Source organism: Triticum urartu, chromosome 4A, assembly GCF_056163025.1.
Source record: "Triticum urartu cultivar PI428250 chromosome 4A, HENAU_Tu73, whole genome shotgun sequence".
NCBI lineage: Eukaryota > Viridiplantae > Streptophyta > Magnoliopsida > Poales > Poaceae > Triticum > Triticum urartu.
This window is the reverse complement of record NC_141876.1, coordinates 609,497,107-609,518,025: the sequence shown is the minus strand read 5'-3', so window position 1 is coordinate 609,518,025 and position 20,919 is coordinate 609,497,107. Positions and strand designations below refer to the sequence as shown.

The 20,919-nt window shown below is 43.3% G+C and overlaps 1 protein-coding gene across 11 annotated transcripts; it reads left to right on the top strand.

The window, feature by feature from the left end:
• The first annotated feature begins 15,399 nt into the window (after positions 1-15,399).
• On the top strand, positions 15,400-19,082 carry LOC147977301 (uncharacterized). 11 transcript variants are annotated; one of them, XM_087519951.1, is made up of 6 exons: positions 15,400-15,708; positions 16,755-17,095; positions 17,418-17,519; positions 17,608-17,736; positions 17,816-17,930; positions 18,615-19,082. In XM_087519951.1, exons 1-4 carry the CDS (start codon positions 15,636-15,638, stop codon positions 17,692-17,694), a joined length of 603 nt encoding a protein of 200 aa, XP_087376077.1. In that variant the 5' UTR covers positions 15,400-15,635; the 3' UTR covers positions 17,695-17,736; positions 17,816-17,930; positions 18,615-19,082. The 11 variants fall into 11 exon arrangements, 4 of the variants coding, with proteins under 4 accessions (XP_087376077.1, XP_087376076.1, XP_087376075.1 ...); XM_087519950.1 differs by having other exon boundaries at positions 18,580-19,082; XM_087519949.1 differs by having other exon boundaries at positions 17,608-17,930.
• Positions 19,083-20,919: the final 1,837 nt, after the last annotated feature.

The following is a 20,919-nucleotide window of genomic DNA, read 5'->3' as shown; positions in this document are numbered from 1 at the left end:
TAGTGGAATATTCTTTTAGTTGTAGACGACATCCCGGTTGATAACGAGATACCTGTGGCGTCTTCGGCAATCTCAAGATCCAATGACTTAATCTTTCACTTATCTATGAATTTGAGGAAGTATTGATGTTCTACAACTGAGTATCGCGTAATATTACAAGCGTGATTAAAATCACCTCAAGAAAAGTAAAATGAAGGGATCGTTCCCTCCAGTGAAGAAATTCTAGCCACTGGCCCTCAAGCCCCCCACCCCACCCCACGGCCGCCGGCTCACGCGGACGGGCGAAGCCATGTTTGGGTCGGCGGCAGCGGGGACTCTCTTCCCCTGCTCGACGCTGGCTGGCTCGGGCCGATGCGGTCGAGTGGTGGTGCTGCGCTGGCAGAGGGCACGGTGGTGGCTTGTGGCGGCAAGGATGGTGCATGATGGTGGTGTGAAGGGCCCTATGATGGTGGTGTCTGCGCCCAGATCTGTGGTGGTAGCCACTGCTAAGATGCGCATCGGCTCCCATATGTATCTCCAAATCAACTTTCTTTACTTTTAGAAAAAAGTCAACTTTCTCTCTAGTACAACTTGGAATTACTAACAACTAGATGATACCCCGCACGTTGTTGCGCAAATGTCTTGCAATATTTCAATGAAAATTGGTTGTAGAAAACATGAATATTTTAGGTAATAATATGAGAACTAAATCTGAAAGTAAGTTAGTACAAAGTTGAGTCAGTTAGTTTTGGTCAGAGTGAGTATGATTTATTGTGTTTGATTATTTATAAGATACATATCATAATGAAATGGAAATTTTCATGCATGATGAGGTGGCTTTTCTTTGCATGGTTGCATGTTATGGTGTGTCCTTTCTCATGCATGTTGAATGTTGAGGTGCCATATTTGCATAACAAGAGAATTAGGTTAATGGGGACCAATTATTTAAATATAGAAGTTAACATGCATATGGACGAGACCTCTTACCTTTAACTTGGTGTTGCATTAGTTGTCTTCGCTTCGACACATTTTATAATATTCAATATAAATAGGGAGAATAATTCCATATATATCAAAATCTACTTCGCCTAGTTTAGAGCATGGTTAATAGTATAGCCAAGAGACAGCTATATAAGGTTTCACTTGTTGAAGCTCATGCAACAGCCGGCTGTAAACTTGTAGCCTGTTTATTTTCTCTCTGTTCCAACTAGGCAAAAATCTAATGCGTCATCTCTTCTAGATCACCTACGTCACTCTTGTGTCCTTGCGCTTATGTCAGTTTCATCGTCGGTAACGTGACATCGTACTCCTAGAGAAACACAAAGCATTGCAATATTTAGCAGTCACCGCAACTAGACTTGAACGTCTGCGCATCTCAAAAAATACGAGCGAGTGCAAAGCTCAAGGCACATTGGTAACATATAAAGAAATGATGCATGTACAATATAGTATAGTATGTGTGTACTTGTATCTTCAAGTCAACTTTCTCTCCAGTGCAATTTGGAATTGCTAACGTGCATGGCACCGACCTTTGCTTGTGCATTTAATTCAGATCGATGATCCATCCATATACTAAACTAAGTGAGGTGTAGCTAACCCTAGAGCTCTTTCTTGAATGCCTATAAATAACATCGTCCCTGGCTCCTACATATATTGTGCTGCCTAGTTGTGTCTTCCTCTCTGAAGTCTCTAGCCACTTCTTGCTGCGTCCAGAACAAACAATGGCTTTTGTAGGTTCATCCAATACCCTCGCTCTCAAGGCAGCCTTCGTCGCCGCCATGCTCGTAGTCCTGGTACTGCCTTCCATGGGGCGCTGCCCGTCGATTGGACCAGAGGTAGCCCCCACGCCTGCGCCGACACCGGTGATACCGTGCAGCGACTGTGACGAATGGGCAGCGCCCACGCCTGCGCCGACGCCAGCGATACTGTGCAGCGACTGTGACAAACGCTGCTTTGACGCGTGCTATGCCAAGGTCAAGGTTATGTGCCAGTGCTCCGGATGTAGCGGCTGTTGGAACGGATACATGCCCAAGTGCGTCAAACCCTGCGAGAGTGACTGCCGCGTCGCCGGCTGCGTCAGCGGCTAATTTTTGGGGTTCTGTTGGAGTAAGATAGACGTTGCTTGTAGACAAGTGGTAAAGACTACTCCCTCTGTCCCAAAATATAAGAACGTTTTTGACACTATGTTAGTGTTAAAAACGTTCTTATATTTTGGGACGGAGGGAGTATACAGCAAACAAGCATTGTTTAAGTGACGCGTATGGCACTGACACATGAGATAGCTAAATTGTGTTTTACTTTCAATACTTTCTTTTGTAATTGGGTCTGCGAACCCCTTAGTTTTTTCTAAAGGATCTTGTTTGCAACTAATAAAGCTAGTCATGATATCATCTTTTATTTCTAAATAGCTAGCCGGCCCCACCTTTCTGCAAAACAAGAATCTTCTATTTCTTTTTTTCTTTTGAAGTTGAATCTTCTATTTCTAAAGAGCTACTATACAACTCATGACCTATTTTTTTCTAGACACGCAACCATGTCATGTAAGCAAGTCATGCATGTAAGGGCCTGTTCGGCACTCCTCCGTGGCCGCAAAATCCTGAACTCCACCACCAACTTCCGATCGCCAGCTTCTCATGAGAGCGCCGCCATCGGTCGATCCGTTCGCCAACACAACTTCTCTATCGCTAGCACTGGCCTGGGCTGGCAGCCCATTTAGACTGGATATGGCCCGACTAGGGAGAAACTCAATTGGCGCCCGCTGGGTGTGTCGCTCGTGAAATAGGAATCAAACCGGTACGCTCACTTAGCGGTGGCATCCCCACGTAATTTTGAACAAACTCCAACTCCTCGAGCAGCTGGGAGCCCGGAATGACCAGCTCCGCAACTCCACAAAAAATACACTGCGCTCCTCGCTGGCTTCTCTCGCTAAACTCCAAGAGTGGACGAGTTCGGCTGGACTCCACGCATGGAGTCAAGGATTTGAGAAGCCAGACGATTGCCAAACACGCCCTAAGTCATAAATTAAATTGTTTTTACATTATTCTCTATGCATGTAGCGCGCCAATCAATTCATGCATGTTAATTACTCCCTTCATTCCCAACTATAAGTCTTTTTAGAGTTTTCAATAAGTGACTACATACAGAGCAAAATGTGTAAATCTACACTCTAAAATATGTCTACGTACATCCGTATGTTATAGTCCATTTGAAATGTCTAAAAAGACTTATATTTAGGAACAGAATGAGTATAAGTCATAATTTGCACAAGATTTTGTATTGAAAATATGTGTTGAGCAATTTCCCTGATTCCCGCCTCAACTTTAGCCAAATGAGCGAACTAATAACAATATAATTAGACGTGAACCGACACAAGTGACCTCCACCAGTTGAAGCATCCCGACGGTTCCTGACCAGTTACATGGACTCACTTCAAATACCAGCGAGCAGTAGTCTCGATGGTATGATAAAGGGACATTATCCTGCGGCTGCGGGAATCCAATTCGGATCTTGGGAGCATATGCTCCTGCCCTCCAAAAATGTTTTTTGCAAATGCCAAAGGACCCTCCCCATTATCTTGTCCCGTGTTTACTTTTTTGATTCCTACTCTGTTCTGAACTAAGAGTATGCCCGCACCTGTTGAGAAAATATTTTGCAAGATACTCCCTCCGTACCCAAAATATCAAAATATAAGATGTTTTTTGCAGTTCAAATAGGACTGCTAAAACATGTGATACTAGTATTTTAATGGCGCTATCCAACTGAGTAGATTTTGCGTGGAGCTCCTACTCTCTTCTAAACTGAGCAAGAATTAGGAAACCGAGGTAGTAATTATAACTCTATTTTAAAAGGAATAGAATATTTAGCAGTCACCGCAACTAGAATAGAGCATCTGCGCCACTGGCGGAGCTACGTGTTAGGAAAAACAGCCGTGGCCTGCCCAGTCAAAGGAAGATGCAGTGGAGACAAACTGTAAATTGGGCCATCAGAATAAAAATACTGAGTCTTTCTTTGTACTGGCCCGCCCATGTTTACCACTGAAGCTCCGCCACTGATCTGCGCATCTCAAAAAATACAAGCGAGTGCAAAGCTCAAGGCATATTGATAACATATAAAGAAATGATGCATGTACTACTACAATATACTTCCTTCGTTTCTAAATGTAAGTCTTTGTAGAGATTTCATTAGGTGGACTACATACGAAGCAAAATGAATGAATTCACACTTAAAATGCATGTACATATATTCGTATATAGTTCATAGTGAAATCTCTACAAAGACTTATATTTAGGAACGGAGTGGGTAGTATGTGTGTACTTGTATCTTCAAGTCAACTTTCTCTCCAGTGCAACATGGACTTGCTAACGTGCATGGCATCGCCTTTGCTTGTGCATTTAATTCAGATCGATGATCTATCCATATACTAAACTTTTTCTCTAGTGAGGTGTAGCTAACCCTAGAGCTCTTTCTTGAATGCCTATAAATAACATCGTCCCCGACTCCTACATACATTGTGTCTTCCTCTTTGAAGTCTCTAGCTACTTGCTTTCTGCATCCAGAACAAACAATGGCTTCTGTAGGTTCATCCACTACCCTTGCTCTCAAGGCAGCCTTCATCGCCGCCATGCTCGCCGTCCTGGTACTGCCTTCCATGGGGCGCTGCCCGTCACTTGGGCCAGAGGCAGCGCCCACGCCTGCGCCGGCACCGGCAATACCGTGCAGCGACTGTGACGAATGGGCAGCGCCCACGCTTGCCCCGACACCGGCAATACTGTGCAGCGACTGTGACGAATGGGCAGCGCCCACGCCTGCGCCGACACCGGCGATACTGTGCAGCGACTGTGATGAATGGGCAGCGCCCACGCCTGCGCCGACACCGGCGATACTGTGCAGCGTCTGTGACAAACGCTGCTTCGACACGTGCTACGCCAACGTCAAGGTTATGTGCAACAACCCTTGCAAAATCTACTACGGATGTAGTGGCTGTTGGAACAAGTACATGCCCCTGTGCGTCAAACCCTGCGAAAGTGACTGTCGCGCTGCCGCCTGCATCAGCGGCTAATTTTGGAGATTTTGTTGGAGTAAGAGAGACGTTGCTCGTAAACGAGCGGTAAAGACTATATAGCAAGCATTGTCTAAGTGAGGCGAATGGCACGACGCGTTAGATAGCTAAATTTTGTTTTACTTTTAATAATTTTCATAATTGGGTCTGTGAACCCCTTAGTTTTTCCTAAAGGATCTTGTAGAAGATGTAACTATTATTTGCAATTAATAAAGCTTGCCATGTTGTCATCTTCTGTATTTAAATAGCTCACCCTTCCACTGCACAACAATAATCTTCTACTTTTAAATAGTTACAACTCACTGCCAAGTAAGCAAGTCATGCATATAAGTCATAAATTAAATTGTTTTTACATTACTCTCTATGCATGCAGAGCGCCAATCAATTTATGCCCTAAACCCTAAATCACCAGGTGTATTTGATTTGCTTGTTCTGTAGGTGGATCTCCCTAAAATTATGGAACTCCTCCTCATGGGGTTATATTCCACACTATCGTCCTGCTTCGATGTGGTCACAACGTGGTCGTCTCCATAATTAAGGTAGTTAAACCAGAACCATGCATTAAGTTTGGTGGGACGCCATTATCTCATATTGTCTTCCGTCGTCATAGATGTCTCCCCGTGCCACGTCAGAGGTCGCAGATTTCCCAAATAATATGTGTTACTTGTGTAGGTCTTGGGATAATGTTGCATGGGCACTTAAATTGGACAACAGACATATCGCTCACCATAGTAGTACAACTTACTATACAACATGAATGACGAACTATAGGATGGGCACAAATGATTCTTACCACCGACCTACGTCTCCCACGCCTAGGGGAAAATACTGACACATAGCACTAGTAGAAAAAGGGCCATTTGTCCCGGTTCATAAGGCCCATCTGTCCCGGTTGCGGAACCGGGACTAAAGGGTCGTTACTAATGCCCTTGGCCTTTAGTCCCGGTTCTTATACGAACCGGGACAGATGGGCCTCCACGTGGCCGCTGTGGCGAGCCCAGGCAGAAGGGTCTTTAGTCCCGGTTGGTGCCACCTACCGGGACCAATAGGCATCCACGCGTCAGCTGTTCAGGGGCTAGGGTTTTTTCCTGAAGGGGGGTGGATTTGGGGGTTTTGTATGATTAATTAAGGTGTTTCATATATTGTGTTAGGTTGCTAATTAATTAATAGAGAGAAGTGTCCTCTCTTATTTCCGTGCTTGGTCGACGCTACGTACTATACGTATAGAGAGGCCCTCGACACGCTAGCTAGTAAGAAAATGAAGGAAACCATTAAGTACAGAAGTTCGTCATGCATACCGAGAGAAGTGATTGACCTCTCCTTCTCCGAGAGATTGGTCGAACAACAAGTTTTCGTATTATCTATCCGACGCTACTGGCTACATACATATACAATATGTAAGATCTGTTACAATCCCCTAGCATCTGAAATCAAGTTCCACATGGTATTCTCTGGCTTTATTGATGATGTGGTCAAGAAAGAATCCCGCTAATTCCTCTTGAATTGCTTTCATGCGATCTTCTGGTAGGAGTTCATTCCGCATCTCCCACGTCTAATTTGAAGAAGGTGGTTAATACATATATATGAATGAAACTCAACAGAAATGATGGTGTAATAAAATGAAATTGTGAATATTATTGCTTACGCACATCAAATTGTCTTTTAGAGTAGCCCCGCTTATCTTTGCAAGTCGCGTTGTAGATGAACTCGCACACGTAGTATCCACAGAAATCATTCCCTTGTTCTTGCCACAAGCACTTTACGAGAAATAGAGGTCAATCAAACTGATAATGAAGCATTATAAATGGCATTGATGAAAGTATCTAGAATCAACGGGATCGAGATGCGCGGAACTAGCTAGCTAGTACTACTTACTTTCGGGTATTTCCATCGCAGCTCCCCCGGCAGCCCCGGAGCTTGTACGGTGAATACTTTCCAAACCCTGCGAGACAAAGAAAACAATTACTTGATATCAGGAAATGAACAAAAAGTTGTTGATATGGTGCGATAATGATCGATTGAACTTCTCGAGCATTTTAGTCATGTCCACATAGGTCTCGGGAGATTTTCGTCTCGAGTCTAAGACGGTTACTAGTCCCTGCTCAAGCTTAATCTCCAGGAGAATATAGTGGAAGTTGTGCATGCATGCATAACTCATCAGTTACATTACTATAACCTCACTCGAGTAATAAGGGAAACCGAATATGCACATGACAGTAACACTCACTCGAAGTTGTAAGGAAAGAGTATTTTATCTTTTTTTTGATTTACTATCAATGATTTGAGCAAGTTGGCCTCAGCATCATCGGCATTCTTGTCAACCTCAAATTTATCTATGAGATTTGTGTTAATGAACCCAATATCATACATTTCTGCTTTTCTGCACTCGACGATCTTCAATCTGCATAATATAGTGAGGATAATCATATATACATGCAATGAAAGAGCTGAGCTATATATAGAGACTTAATGACAGAAGTGGTACTTACAGACAGTAGCAAGTGACCGTTAATTTATCGAGGGCCTTCTGATTGAACCACTGGAAGAACTCCTCAAATGGAATGGTCAACAAATCAATTCCAACGAGGTCGTGCTCTGATGACCCACAAGTATAGGGGATCTATCGTACTCCTTTCGATAAGTAAGAGTGTCGAACCCAACAAGGAGCAGAAGGAAATGATAAGTGGTTTCCAGCAAGGTATTCTCGGCAAGTACTGAAATAAGTGGTAACAGATAGTTTTGTGATAGGATAATTTGTAACGAGCAACAAGTAACAAAAGTAAATAAGGTGCAGCAAGGTGGCTCAATCCTTTTTGTAGCAAAGGACAAGCCTGGACAAATTCTTATGTAGAGAAAAGCGCTCCCGAGAACACATGGGAATATCATCAAGCTAGTTTTCATCACGCTCATATGATTCGCGTTCGGTACTTTGATAATTTGGTATGTGGGTGGACCGGTGCTTGAGTACTATCCTTACTTGGACAAGCATCCCACTAATGATTAACCTCTATTGCAAGCATCCGCAACTACAACAAAAGTATTAAGGTAAACCTAACCATATCATGAATCATATGGATCCAAATCAGCCCCTTACGAAGCAACGCATAAACTAGGGTTTAAGCTTCTGTCACTCTAGAAAGCCATCATCTACTTATTACTTCCCAATGCCTTCCTCTAGGCCCAAATAATGGTGAAGTGTCATGTAGTCGACGTTCACATAACACCACTAGAAGAGAGACAACATACATCTTATCAAAATATCGAACGAATACCAAATTCACATGACTACTAATAGCAAGACTTCTCCCATGTCCTCAGGAACAAACATAACTACTCACAAAGCATATTCATGTTCATAATCAGAGGGGTATTAATATGCATATAGGATCTGAACATATGATCTTCCACCAATTAAACCAACTAGCATCAACTACAAGGAGTAATTAACACTACTAGCAACCTACTAGCACCAATCCCGGACTTGGAGGCAAGAATTGGATACAAGAGATGAACTAGGGTTTTGAGAGGAGATGGTGCTAATGAAGATGTTGATGGAGATTGCCCTCTCCCGATGATAGGAGCGTTGGTGATGACGATGAAGGAAATATGCCCTAGAGGCAATAATAAAGTTATTATTTATTTCCTTATAACATGATAAATGTTTATTATTCATGCTAGAATTGTATTAACCGGAAACATAATACATGTGTGAATACATAGACAAACAGTATGTCACTAGTATGCCTCTACTTGACTAGCTCATTGATCAGAGATGGTTAAGTTTCCTAACCATAGACAAAGAGTTGTCATTTGATTAATGAGATCACATCATTAGGAGAATGATGTGATTGACTTGACTCATTCCGTTAGCTTAGCACTTGATCGTTTAGTTTGTTGCTATTGCTTTCTTCGTGACTTATACATGTTCCTATGACTATGAGATTATGCAACTCCCGTTTACCGGAGGAACACTTTGTGTGCTACCAAACGTCACAACGTAACTGGGTGATTATAAAGGTGCTCTACAGGTGTCTCCAAAGGTACTTGTTGGGTTGGCGTATTTCGAGATTAGGATTTGTCACTCTGATTGTCGGAGAGGTATCTCGGGGCCCACTCGGTAATGCACATCACTATAAGCCTTGCAAGCATTGCAACTAATGAGTTAGTTGCGGGATGATGTATTACGGAATGAGTAAAGAGACTTTCTGGTAACGAGATTGAACTAGGTATTGAGATACCGACGATCGAATCTCGGGCAAGTAACATACCGATGACAAAGGGAACAACGTATGTTGTTATGCGGTTTGACCGATAAAGATCTTCGTAGAATATGTAGGAACCAATATGAGCATCCAGGTTCCGCTATTGGTTATTGACCGGAGATGTGTCTCGGTCATGTCTACATAGTTCTCGAACCCGTAGGGTCCGCACGCTTAAAGTTCGGTGACGATCGTAATTAGGGTTTTTGTGTTTTGATGTACCGAAGGTTGTTCGGAGTCCCGGATGTGATCACAGACATGACGAGGAGTCTCGAAATGGTCGAGACATAAATATTGATATATTGGAAGCCTATATTTGGATATCGGAATCGTTCCGGGTGAAATCGGGATTTTACCGAAGTACCGGGGGGTTACCGGAACCCCCCGGGGGTTAATGGGCCTACATGGGCCCTAAGGGAGAAGAGGAGGGCAGGCCACGCTCCCGCTCCCCCCTAGTCTGAATAGGACAAGGAAGGGGGGCGGCGCCCCCCTTTCCTCTTTCCCCCTTCCCCTTTCCTTCTCCAACAAGGCAAGAGGGGGAGTCCTACTCCCGGTGGGAGTAGGACTCCTCCAGGCGCACCCCTAGGGGGCGGCCGCACCTCCCCCCTCCCTCCTTTATATATGGGGGCAGGGGGCACCCCATGACACACAAGTTGATCTTCGTGATCGTTCCCTAGCCGTGTGCGGTGCCCCCTTCCACCATATTCCACCTCGGGCATATCGTAGCGGTGCTTAGGCGAAGCCCTGCGTCGGTAGAACATCATCACCGTCATCATGCCGTCGTGCTGACAGAACTCTCCCTCAACACTCGGCTGGATCGGAGCTCGAGGGACATCACCGAGTTGAACGTGTGCAGAACTCGGAGGTGCCGTACGTTCGGTACTTGGATCGGTCGGATCGGGAAGACGTACGACTACTTCCTCTACGTTGTGTCAACGCTTCCGTTGCCGGTCTACGAGGGTACGTAGACAACACTCTCCCCTCTCATTGCTATGCATCACCATGATCTTGCGTGTGCGTAGGAAATTTTTTGAAATTACTATGTTCCCCAACAGTGGCATCCGAGCCAGGTTTTATGCGTTGATGTTATGCACGAGTAGAACACAAGTGAGTTGTGGGCGATATAAGTCATACTGCTTACCAGCATGTCGTACTTTGGTTCGGCATTATTGTTGGATGAAGCGGCCCAGACCGACATTACGCGTAAGCTTACACGAGACTGGTTTCACCGCCGTGCTTTGCACACAGGTGGCTAGCGGGTGTTAGTTTCTCCAACTTTAGTTGAACCGAGTGTGGCTACGCCCGGTCCTTGCGAAGGTTAAAACAGCACCAACTTGACAAACTATCGTTGTGGTTTTGATGCGTAGGTAAGAACGGTTCTTGCTAAGCCCATAGCAGCCACGTAAAACTTGCAACAACAAAGTAGAGGACGTCTAACTTGTTTTTGCAGGGCATGTTGTGATGTGATATGGTCAAGACATGATGCTATATTTTATTGTATGAGATGATCATGTTTTGTAACCGAGTTATCGGCAACTGGCAGGAGCCATATGGTTGTCGCTTTATTGTATGCAATGCAATCGCCCTGTAATGATTTACTTTATCACTAAGCGGTAGCAATAGTCGTTGAAGCATAAGATTGGCGAGACGACAACGATGCTACGATGGAGATCAAGGTGTTGCGCCAGTGACGATGGTGATCATGACGGTACTTCGGAGATGGAGATCACAAGTACAAGATGATGATGGCCATATCATATCACTTATATTAATTGCATGTGATGTTTATCTTTTATGGATCTTATCTTGCTTTGATTGACGGTAGCATTATAAGATGATCTCTCACTAAATTTCAAGATAAAAGTGTTCTCCCTGAGTATGCACCGTTGCCAAAGTTCGTCGTGCCCAGACACCACGTGATGATCGGGTGTGATAAGCTCTATGTCCATCTACAACTGGTGCAAGCCAGTTTTGCACACGCAGAATACTCAGGTTAAACTTGACGAGCCTAGCATATGCAGATATGTCCTCGGAACACTAAGACCGAAAGGTCGAGCGTGAATCATATAGTAGATATGATCAACATATTGATGTTCACCATTGAAAGCTACTCCATTTCACGTGATGATCGGTTATGGTTTAGTTGATTTGGATCACGTGATCACTTAGATGATTAGAGGGATGTCTATCTAAGTGGGAGTTCTTAAGTAATATGATTAATTGAACTTTAATTTATCATGAACTTAGTCCTGGTAGTATTAGCATATCTATGTTGTAGATCAATAGCTCGTGATGTTGCTCCCCATTTAATTTTTATATGTTCCTAGAGAAAACTAAGTTGAAGATGTTAGTAGCAATGATGCGGATTGGATCCGTGATCTGAGGTTTATCCTCATTGTTGCACAGAAGAATTATGTCCTTGATGCACCGCTAGGTGACAGACCTATTGCAAGAGCAGATGTAGACGTTTTGAACGTTTGGCTAGCTCAATATGATGACTACTTGATAGTTTAGTGCACCATGCTTAACTGCTTAGAATCGGAACTTCAAAGATGTTTTGAACGTCATGGTGTTGGGGAACGTTGCAGAAAACAAAAATTTTCCTACTCGTTTCACCAAGATCATCTAGGAGTTCATCTAGCAACGAGTCATCTAATGCATCTAAATACCTTTGTAGATTGCGCACGGAAGCGTTCAAAAGAACGGTGATGATGTAGTCGTACTCGACGTGATCCAAATCACCGATGACCAGCGCCGAACGGACGGCACCTCCGCATTCAACACACGTACGGGACGGGAGACGTCTCCTCCTTCTTGATCCAGCAAGGGAGAAGGAGAGGTTGATGAAGATCCAGTAGCACGACGGCGTGGTGGTGGATGCAGGGCGTCACAGAAGCAGGGCTTCGCCAAGACTACGAGGGAGAGACGTAACGGGGGGGATGGAGGCGCCAGGGGCTGGTGTGAAATCCCTCCTCTCCCCCCCACTATATATAGGGGTGCCAAGGGGGGGCGCCGGCCCTAGTAGATGAGATCTACTAGGGGGGCGGCGGCCAAGGGGAGGTTTCCCTCCCCCCCAAGGCACCTCGGGGTGCCTTCCACCACATGGACTCTTCCATGGTGGAAACCCTAGGCGCATGGGCCTATAGGGGCTGGCGCCCCAGCCCACTATGGGCTGGGTTCCCTCCTATTTCAGCCCATGGGGCCCTCCGGGATAGGTGGCCCCACCCGGTGGGCCCCCGGGACCCCTCCGGTGGTCACGGTACAATACCGATAACCCCGAAACTTGTCCCGATGGCCGAAAAACAGCACTTCCTATATATAATTCTTTACCTCCGGACCATTCCGGAACTCCTCGTGACGTCCGGGATCTCATCCGGGACTCCGAACAACATTCGGGTTACTGCATATACTTATCTTCACAACCCTAGCGTCACCGAACCTTAAGTGTGTAGACCCTACGGGTTCGGGAGACAAGCAGACATGACCGAGACGACTCTCCGGCCAATAACCAACAGCGGGATCTGGATACCCATGTTGGCTCCCACATGCTCCACGATGATCTCATCGGATGAACCACGATGTCGAGGATTCAATCAACCCCGTATGCAATTCCCTTTGTCAATCGATATGTTACTTGCCCGAGATTCGATCGTCGGTATCCCAATACCTCGTTCAATCTCGTTACCGGCAAGTCACTTTACTCGTACCGTAATGCATGATCCCGTGACCAGACACTTGGTCACTTTGAGCTCATTATGATGATGCATTACCGAGTGGGCCCAGTGATACCTCTCCGTCATACGGAGTGACAAATCCCAGTCTTGATCCATGTCAACCCAACAGACACTTTCGGAGATACCCGTAGTCTACCTTTATAGTCACCCAGTTACGTTGTGACGTTTGGCATACCCAAAGCACTCCTATGGTATCCGGGAGTTACACGATCTCATGGTCTAAGGAAAAGATACTTGACATTGGAAAACTCTAGCAAACGAACTATACGATCTTGTGCTATGTTTAAGTTTGGGTCTTGTCCATCACATCATTCTCCTAATGATGTGATCTCGTTATCAATGACATCCAATGTCCATAGTCAGGAAACCATGACTATCTGTTGATCAACGAGCTAGTCAACTAGAGGCTTACTAGGGACATGTTGGTGTCTGTTATTCACACATGTATTACGATTTCCGGATAACACAATTATAGCATGAATAAAGACTATTATCATGAACAAGGAAATATAATAATAATGCTTTTATTATTGCCTCTAGGGCATATTTCCAACAGTCTCCCACTTGCACTAGAGTCAATAATCTAGTTACATTGTGATGAATCGAACACCCATGGAATTCTGGTGTTGATCATGTTTTGCTCTAGGGAGAGGTTTAGTCAACGGATCTGCTACATTCAGGTCCGTATGTACTTTACAAATCTCTATGTCTCCATTTTGAACATTTTCACGAATGGAGTTGAAGCGACGCTTGATGTGCCTTGTCTTCTTGTGAAACCTGGGCTCCTTGGCAAGTGCAATAGCTCCAGTGTTGTCACAAAAGAGTTTGATTGGCCCCGACGCATTGGGTATGACTCCTAGGTCGGTGATGAACTCCTTCACCCATATTGCTTCATGTGCTGCCTCTGAGGCTGCCATGTACTCCGCTTCACATGTAGATCCCGCCACGACGCTCTGCTTGCAGCTGCACCAGCTCACTGCTCCACCATTCAACATATACACGTATCCGGTCTGTGACTTAGAGTCATCCAGATCTGTGTCGAAGCTAGCGTCGACGTAACCCTTTACGACGAGCTCTTCGTCACCTCCATAAACGAGAAACATTTCCTTAGTCCTTTTCAGGTACTTCAGAATGTTCTTGACCGCTGTCCAGTGTTCCTTGCCGGGATTACTTTGGTACCTTCCACTACAACAAAATTGACATATTGTGATGAAAATCCTCATGACGATGGTGGACAACGTCACCGGAATGCCTAATGTGTGACGGTCTTGTAGGCGGCGTCACCAATTACCGTAAATCGATGACGATAAACGTCACTGTAATGCATTGGCCCTTGAGCACGCCTGGCCGCCAATTTCCGTGATGGTTCGGTATTTTGCATGACAAACTTGCCGGAGTCACCGAATACTATAAATTTTCTTTTTTTAGATGGCTATTTTGTTCTTTCTAATGTAAATAGGTAGCGGCTTGGCAAAAAACTTCAATCGGGCGTTCCTGAACTCATGTTGTTTATGTAAAAGATAAAAATGGAAATAAAAGGGTAAACTGGTAATGGGAAAATATATTTTTAACACAATTATTTTGTTCTTATATGTAGAATAAATAGGTAGTGGAATGCTCAAAACTTCAATTGGGCGCTTGTGAGCTAATGTTGTTTTGTTCTATCTTGAAAGTTAAAATGGAGACAGGAGACTCGATGGGAAATCTTATTATTTTATTCTTATATATAAACAGGTACTAGTTGTTGGGCAAAAAACTTGAATGGAGCGCTTGTGAGAAGATGTGTTTCGTTCTATCTATAAAATATCAAATCAGGAGAGTCGATGCAAAAAGTTTGGTACAACAGCGTTGCCATTAAGAAAGAGTTCGGAAGCTAGTATAAAATTGTGCTAAAGGATCTTTATTATCTTCTTGAACTATACACGTAGGCATGTGTGACTTTATATGTAGGTTAGTTATATTTATATATTTTCTTTCCGTGGCATATGTGACTCGATCAGATCGGCTTCTCGGTTCTACTGTAGCTAGCAGCGGATCACGGCGGGGAGATGTAGGACGGTGATAGGTAAAGCACGACACGGATCGATTTCGACTGGCTGGTGCCAATCACATTTTTTTTTCAGAATTGTAAATAATACATGGAAAATACCACATCACAATGTTTATGTAAGATTTACTTTTAAAAAATAATTATTTATATATATTTAAATGATATTAAAGTGCCAATTAATTTCTGAAAAAGAACCATTTCTCCCCAAAATAACTATTTTCCCTTCACCCAAATACCCATTTCCATCCATTTCTCTATTTTTTCCCTCATCTACCCTGTGTCCCCACCCGTCAAAGACCCATCCAAATTCCTCCCGTATATCTCACCCGCGAAGAGCCACCGCCCACCCCGCATTTACCTTCTGCCCCGATTCAACCGGCTCTCTCTTCTCCCCAAGATTACAACGACCGGCGGCGGCAGATCGGGGGAGGTCGCCCTACCGTCCGAGCTCGGATCCACCCCAACATCCCGTACCGCGAGCACCCGGCCCTCTTCTACCCCCAACTGCAGCGACCGGCGACGGCAGATTGGAGGAGGCCGCCCCACCGTCCAACATGGATCCACTGCATCAACCCACCCCGCGAGCACCCCGGCTCTCTTCTCCCCTGCGACCGGCGACGTCTCTCGGTTATTTTCTCATCCCGACACCCATTTATGTTCTATAATTAGAGTTCAGGCATACTACTCCTCATCCCGCCCTTCTCTGTAATTGGTATTTCTAGTGCAGAGCCGCAGGAATTTGTAACTAGTGACATACCTTTCCGTAGATAGAATTTATAGAACTTCCTGTGGTTACAGGATTTTTTTTTCTTTTTGGATTGTTCAGTTCTTGACATGTCGACACTTGAAGCTGGTATATGACTTTTCTTTTATTTTTCCCTTTTTGAGGAATCATGGTGTCTCGTTGAAAAATGATTGAGTGGTAGTTAAATTCATGGAAACTGGAAGATGCATTGCAAGTTTCCAAAAATTAATCTTCGACCAACTTTTAAAAGTGTATTTGGGCTTCTTTTTATCCAAAAGAAATCCCCATTTTATGGTACGGTTTTGGATAGTTTTCACTCCGACAAAAACATAGGGGCACAGTGGAAATGTATACTATGATTAGCTAGGGATCTGAGTTTTACATGTATGTTGTTTATTTTGATCTGTTCTGCAACCCAGGGCACAGTGAAAAATATGTGTTGAGCATTCATATATATAGTGCAGTGCATGCTTGTTTTGCAAAAAAAGAAAAATCCTCAAAAGCATCATACAGTAATGTCTTTGCCATCTCAGAGAAGCATCGGTTCCAAGTTTGAGTATAAGGGAACACATGTGGCTTATATTGTAGGCCCTGATGATCTAATGTAGTTTATTCCAAGTTCTAAGGGAGGACTCCTTGCATAAGCTGATCCTTATTTACAAACATAGAGCACCATCCATTGAGCCTTGGTTTTGACAGAGTATAGTGAACTTTCTGGTTTTCTGAACTATGCCAGCAGCTACAGTATACTTATTTTGTTCTGAACTTCCTTCTCTTGTTTTCTAAGCATCCTGCATGTTGCTTGCTTCACTTGTTATATCACAATGCATGAAATCTTCATTTTCTGTTTATGTAATCTGACATGAACTGCTTGTTAGAAGTATTGCCTGTATACAATTGTTTTACACAATATTTGACCTTTTGGCAGTGTTCACTCCACTATCATATTTTTCAGCCTTAGTTGCTAAAATCATGCCACAAGTCCTTGAGAGTGAGAGGGAAAGCAGGGCATATCTTGCGGAATGGAAACACAAGGGTGAGGTGTATTTGAAGGAAAGGGAAGCAAGGATTGCGACATGCAAGGCTGCGGAGCAGCAATCTCTTGAAGATATACAAAGCATTGCTCATAGCCTTGTATACCCTACTGCCTCTAATGCGCAACCGACACAAAGGCATGAGGTGCTGATGACTGCAGTGAGTCGACAGTATGAACCAGATGCTGCAGAGGAGGCCCATGCAGCGGAAGAGACTTTGAGAGATAAAGAGGAGGTCGCTCTTGCTATGTCCAAATCAATGGTTATATATTGTGTGGACATTCATCTTCAATAATATCTACTTCAGTGTGGATTCAGTGTCTTTAATTCTACCTTGCTCGTATCATGTGTGTGTCACTATGCACTATAAGTATAAGTATCACAAATAATTGACTAAAGACTGATTCACATTTTCCGTCCCTCCACAATTTCACCCCCCTACTAATTAATCTAGATGATGATTACTATGTTCACTGCGTTCCTATTTGAACTAGTGCTGACATTGCATAAGTCAATGTTGATTTGCTGCCTTGTTTGACCTGACTTGTTTGACCCAGGTACCTACCATGCCAAAAACAAAAAAGCATGTCAGATCCACGAACAGTGCAGCTGCTACCTCAAGAATAACAAGAACTGGAGGTACCACTACAAATGAGTCAGTGAGATAGTTTTCTTTATTTTCATTCACTTGTTCACATGTTGCATAGTCAATTTGGTTATGTATCCTATATATCGTTGTTATTTCAGATTAACTTTGAGATGGAGAATGATGACAAGGTTGGGAATGATGTATGCACAAAAGTAATCCAGAAGGGTGTTCGACAACAAAAGTAATCCATAATGCGATGGAAAAGAAAAGGGAAACACAATCAGAAGGTGAGCAGCCAGTATCCTACATAGTGATTGTGACTGAAGTTCCGAAGGAAGAAAGCGCCCATAGCACCTTCCTTTTCAGCATGGGGTATGCATCCAGATCTAGGATGTCTGGGAGCTCTAATTCATCAACACAGATCTGTGTTCTACAAGAAAGAATTGAACAAAAGGATAGAGGCAAACGATGTAAATGGCAGGTACTTGTCTTGTTTCTCTCTGTCCCTTTGTTGTTTCTTTTTGCTTGCTTTTGTGTGCATAGTGCACTCATGACAGTTAAAATGAAAACAGAAATGTGTGTGTGAATAAGACTTCGTCTTCAGTTCTTGTAAAGAAAGTTGCACTAAGAAGTGCTTTGCTGTTCATGTATGGTTTGATCCAAATCCAATGACACAAAGTAACATAAAAAATGCTTGTAATGAGAAATAAATGGTTTGTTGCACAATGGTTGTTGCTGCAACATGAAGTCATGGGAATAACATTGTACTGTATGGTTTTTAATTCCTGAAATCCAGTATCTGCTTGCTTTTTAGCAGAGTGCTATAGGCTAGTAGAGTTTGAAGTAAAAAATGTTGTCCTAGCATAGTTGCTTCCTGTAACTTGGGTTGCTAAATTGATATCATATTGATGATGCTTGCTGCTTTTCAAGATTGGTAAATGAAATCTAGCTCTTGGGTATACATGCTTTTTTAACCATTATGAGTTATTCTTGGGTTTACTATTTCATTCGCCCATCTAAATGCTTGCCTTCACATTTAATTTTGTACTCAGATTCATAATTTGATAGCTTGTAAGCTTCTTAGTGGTACTCTTATACATTGTTATCTTGCATGTATTCATCTCATCAAGATGCAACACGTTGTTGTGTTTTGTCAATTTATAAGCACCGGGAGGAGTTAGCCACATGACTGGAAGCACAAGATAGAGCATTTGAAGAGATGCATAGGAAGCATGAAGAAGAATTGGAAGTCGAGAAGAAGAGCCAACAAGTTAAGAATGAATCCTTGGAAAAGAAGCAACAAGAGATGGATAACCTGATTGGTTTTCTCTTAAGGGCTCAAGCAACTCAGCAGAGCAAATCAGTCCAAAACCTGATGGTGCATGATGGCCATAGTTTTGTAATAATAGAAAGATAGTTGCTGAATAATATATTACAATCATTAGCACAGCACATGTCGTCTTTTAGTTATCAAAATATTACTTTTTATCTTGTCTATTGTCATGTCAAACTTGAGTCGTGTCAAACTTGAGTCAGTTTTATTTTATTTTTATCATTTCTATTCAGTGGATGATTTGTCTAAGATGATTGAATATATGATATGATGTGTCTTCCATTTCAATTTATAAGGTGGTTTGGCTCTTAACTTATTGATATAATGTGATGTGAATCAAATACTTATTATGATATACATTTGTAATATAGTGGATCTGATAATACATTGTGAATTATTTGAAATAAAGTAAATATATTGATGACATCATCTTCATCAATAATGAAAGTATTGACACTGGTAGTGGGATAATTTGCTAGGTGTTGATGTGGCATAAAGTAAGTGACGTTGCCCTGTCACTGAATGGGGTATAATATGGCATCTTTGCTCCTAACATGTGACATTAATCGTCTGTCACAGAAATAGCAAGTCGCCGACGTTCTAGAAAACATCACTGAAGGTCACATTTTCAGTGACATTCTTTTGCGCGCGCCGTCACTGGGAGTAATCTGTGATGGGGATTCCGTGACGATGCTTGTGACGCCCATAAAATGTCACTCAGGGGTAATTTGTGACGTTATTAGCTATTCGATGACATTTTGTGGCTCGTCACAGTAGGCCTGATCTCTTGTAGTGTTCCTACCAAACTTACGGCAAGGTTTACATCAGGTCTGGTACACAACATGGCATACATAATAGAACCTATGGCTGATGCATAGGGGATGACGCTCATCTCTTCTATATCTTCTGCCGTGGTCGGACATTGAGCTGAGCTCAATTTCACACCTTGTAATACAGGTAAGAACCCCTTCTTAGAATGATCCATATTGAACTTCTTCAATATCTTATCAAGGTATGTGCTTTGTGAAAGACCTATGAGGCGTCTCGATCTATCTCTATAGATTTTGATGCCTAATATATAAGCAGCTTCTCCAAGGTCCTTCATTGAAAAACTTTTATTCAAGTAGGCCTTGATGCTGTCCAAGAGTTCTATATCATTTCCCATCAAAAGTATGTCATCCACATATAATATGAGAAATGCTACAGAGCTCCCACTCACTTTCTTGTAAACGCAGGCTTCTCCATAAGTCTGCGTGAACCCAAACGCTTTGATCATCTCATCAAAGCGAATGTTCCAACTCCGAGATGCTTGCACCAGCCCATAAATCGAGCGTTGGAGCTTGCACACCTTGTCAGCATTCTTAGGATCGACAAAACCTTCTGGCTGCATCATATACAATTCCTCCTTAAGGAAACCATTAAGGAATGCCGTTTTGACGTCCATTTGCCATATTTCGTAATCATAGAATGCGGCAATCGCTAACATGATTCGGACGGACTTCAGCTTCGCTACCGGTGAGAAAGTCTCATCGTAGTCAACCCCTTGAACTTGTCGATAACCCTTGGCGACAAGTCGAGCTTTATAGATGGTCACATTACCATCCGCGTCTGTCTTCCTCTTAAAGATCCATTTATTTTCTATGGCTTGCCGTTCAACGGGCAAGTCAGTCAAAGTCCATACTTTGTTTTCATACATGGATCCTATCTCGGATTTCATGGCTTCCAGCCATTTTTCGGAATCCGGGCCTGCCATCGCTTCTTCATAGTTCGAGGGTTCACCGTTGTCTAACAACATGATTTCCAAGACAGGGTTGCCGTACCACTCTGGTGCGGAACGTGTCCTTGTGGACCTTCGAATTTCAGTAGGAGCTTGATCAGAAGTATCTTGATCATTATCATTAACTTCCTCTCTAGTCGGTGCAGGCACCTCAGGAACATTTTCTTGAGTTGCGCCATTTGCCGGTTCAAGAGGTAATACTTCATCAAGCTCTACTTTCCTCCCACTTACTTCTTTCGAGAGAAACTCTTTCTCTAGAAAGGACCCATTCTTGGCAACAAAGATCTTGCCTTCGGATCTGAGGTAGAAGGTATACCCAATAGTTTCTTTTGGGTATCCTATGAAGACGCATTTTTCCGA

What these genes read in the sequence shown, in the direction of transcription:
- LOC147977301 (XM_087519951.1), top strand. Translation starts at nt 15,636, where the DNA reads ATGGATCCACTGCATCAACCCACCCCGCGAGCACCCCGGCTCTCTTCT. An exon ending in GCGACCGGCGACGTCTCTCG is followed by an intron (nt 15,709 to 16,754) that starts GTTATTTTCTCA and finishes ACCTTTTGGCAG; the next exon opens with TGTTCACTCCACTATCATAT. An exon ending in CTTTGAGAGATAAAGAGGAG is followed by an intron (nt 17,096 to 17,417) that starts GTCGCTCTTGCT and finishes TGTTTGACCCAG; the next exon opens with GTACCTACCATGCCAAAAAC.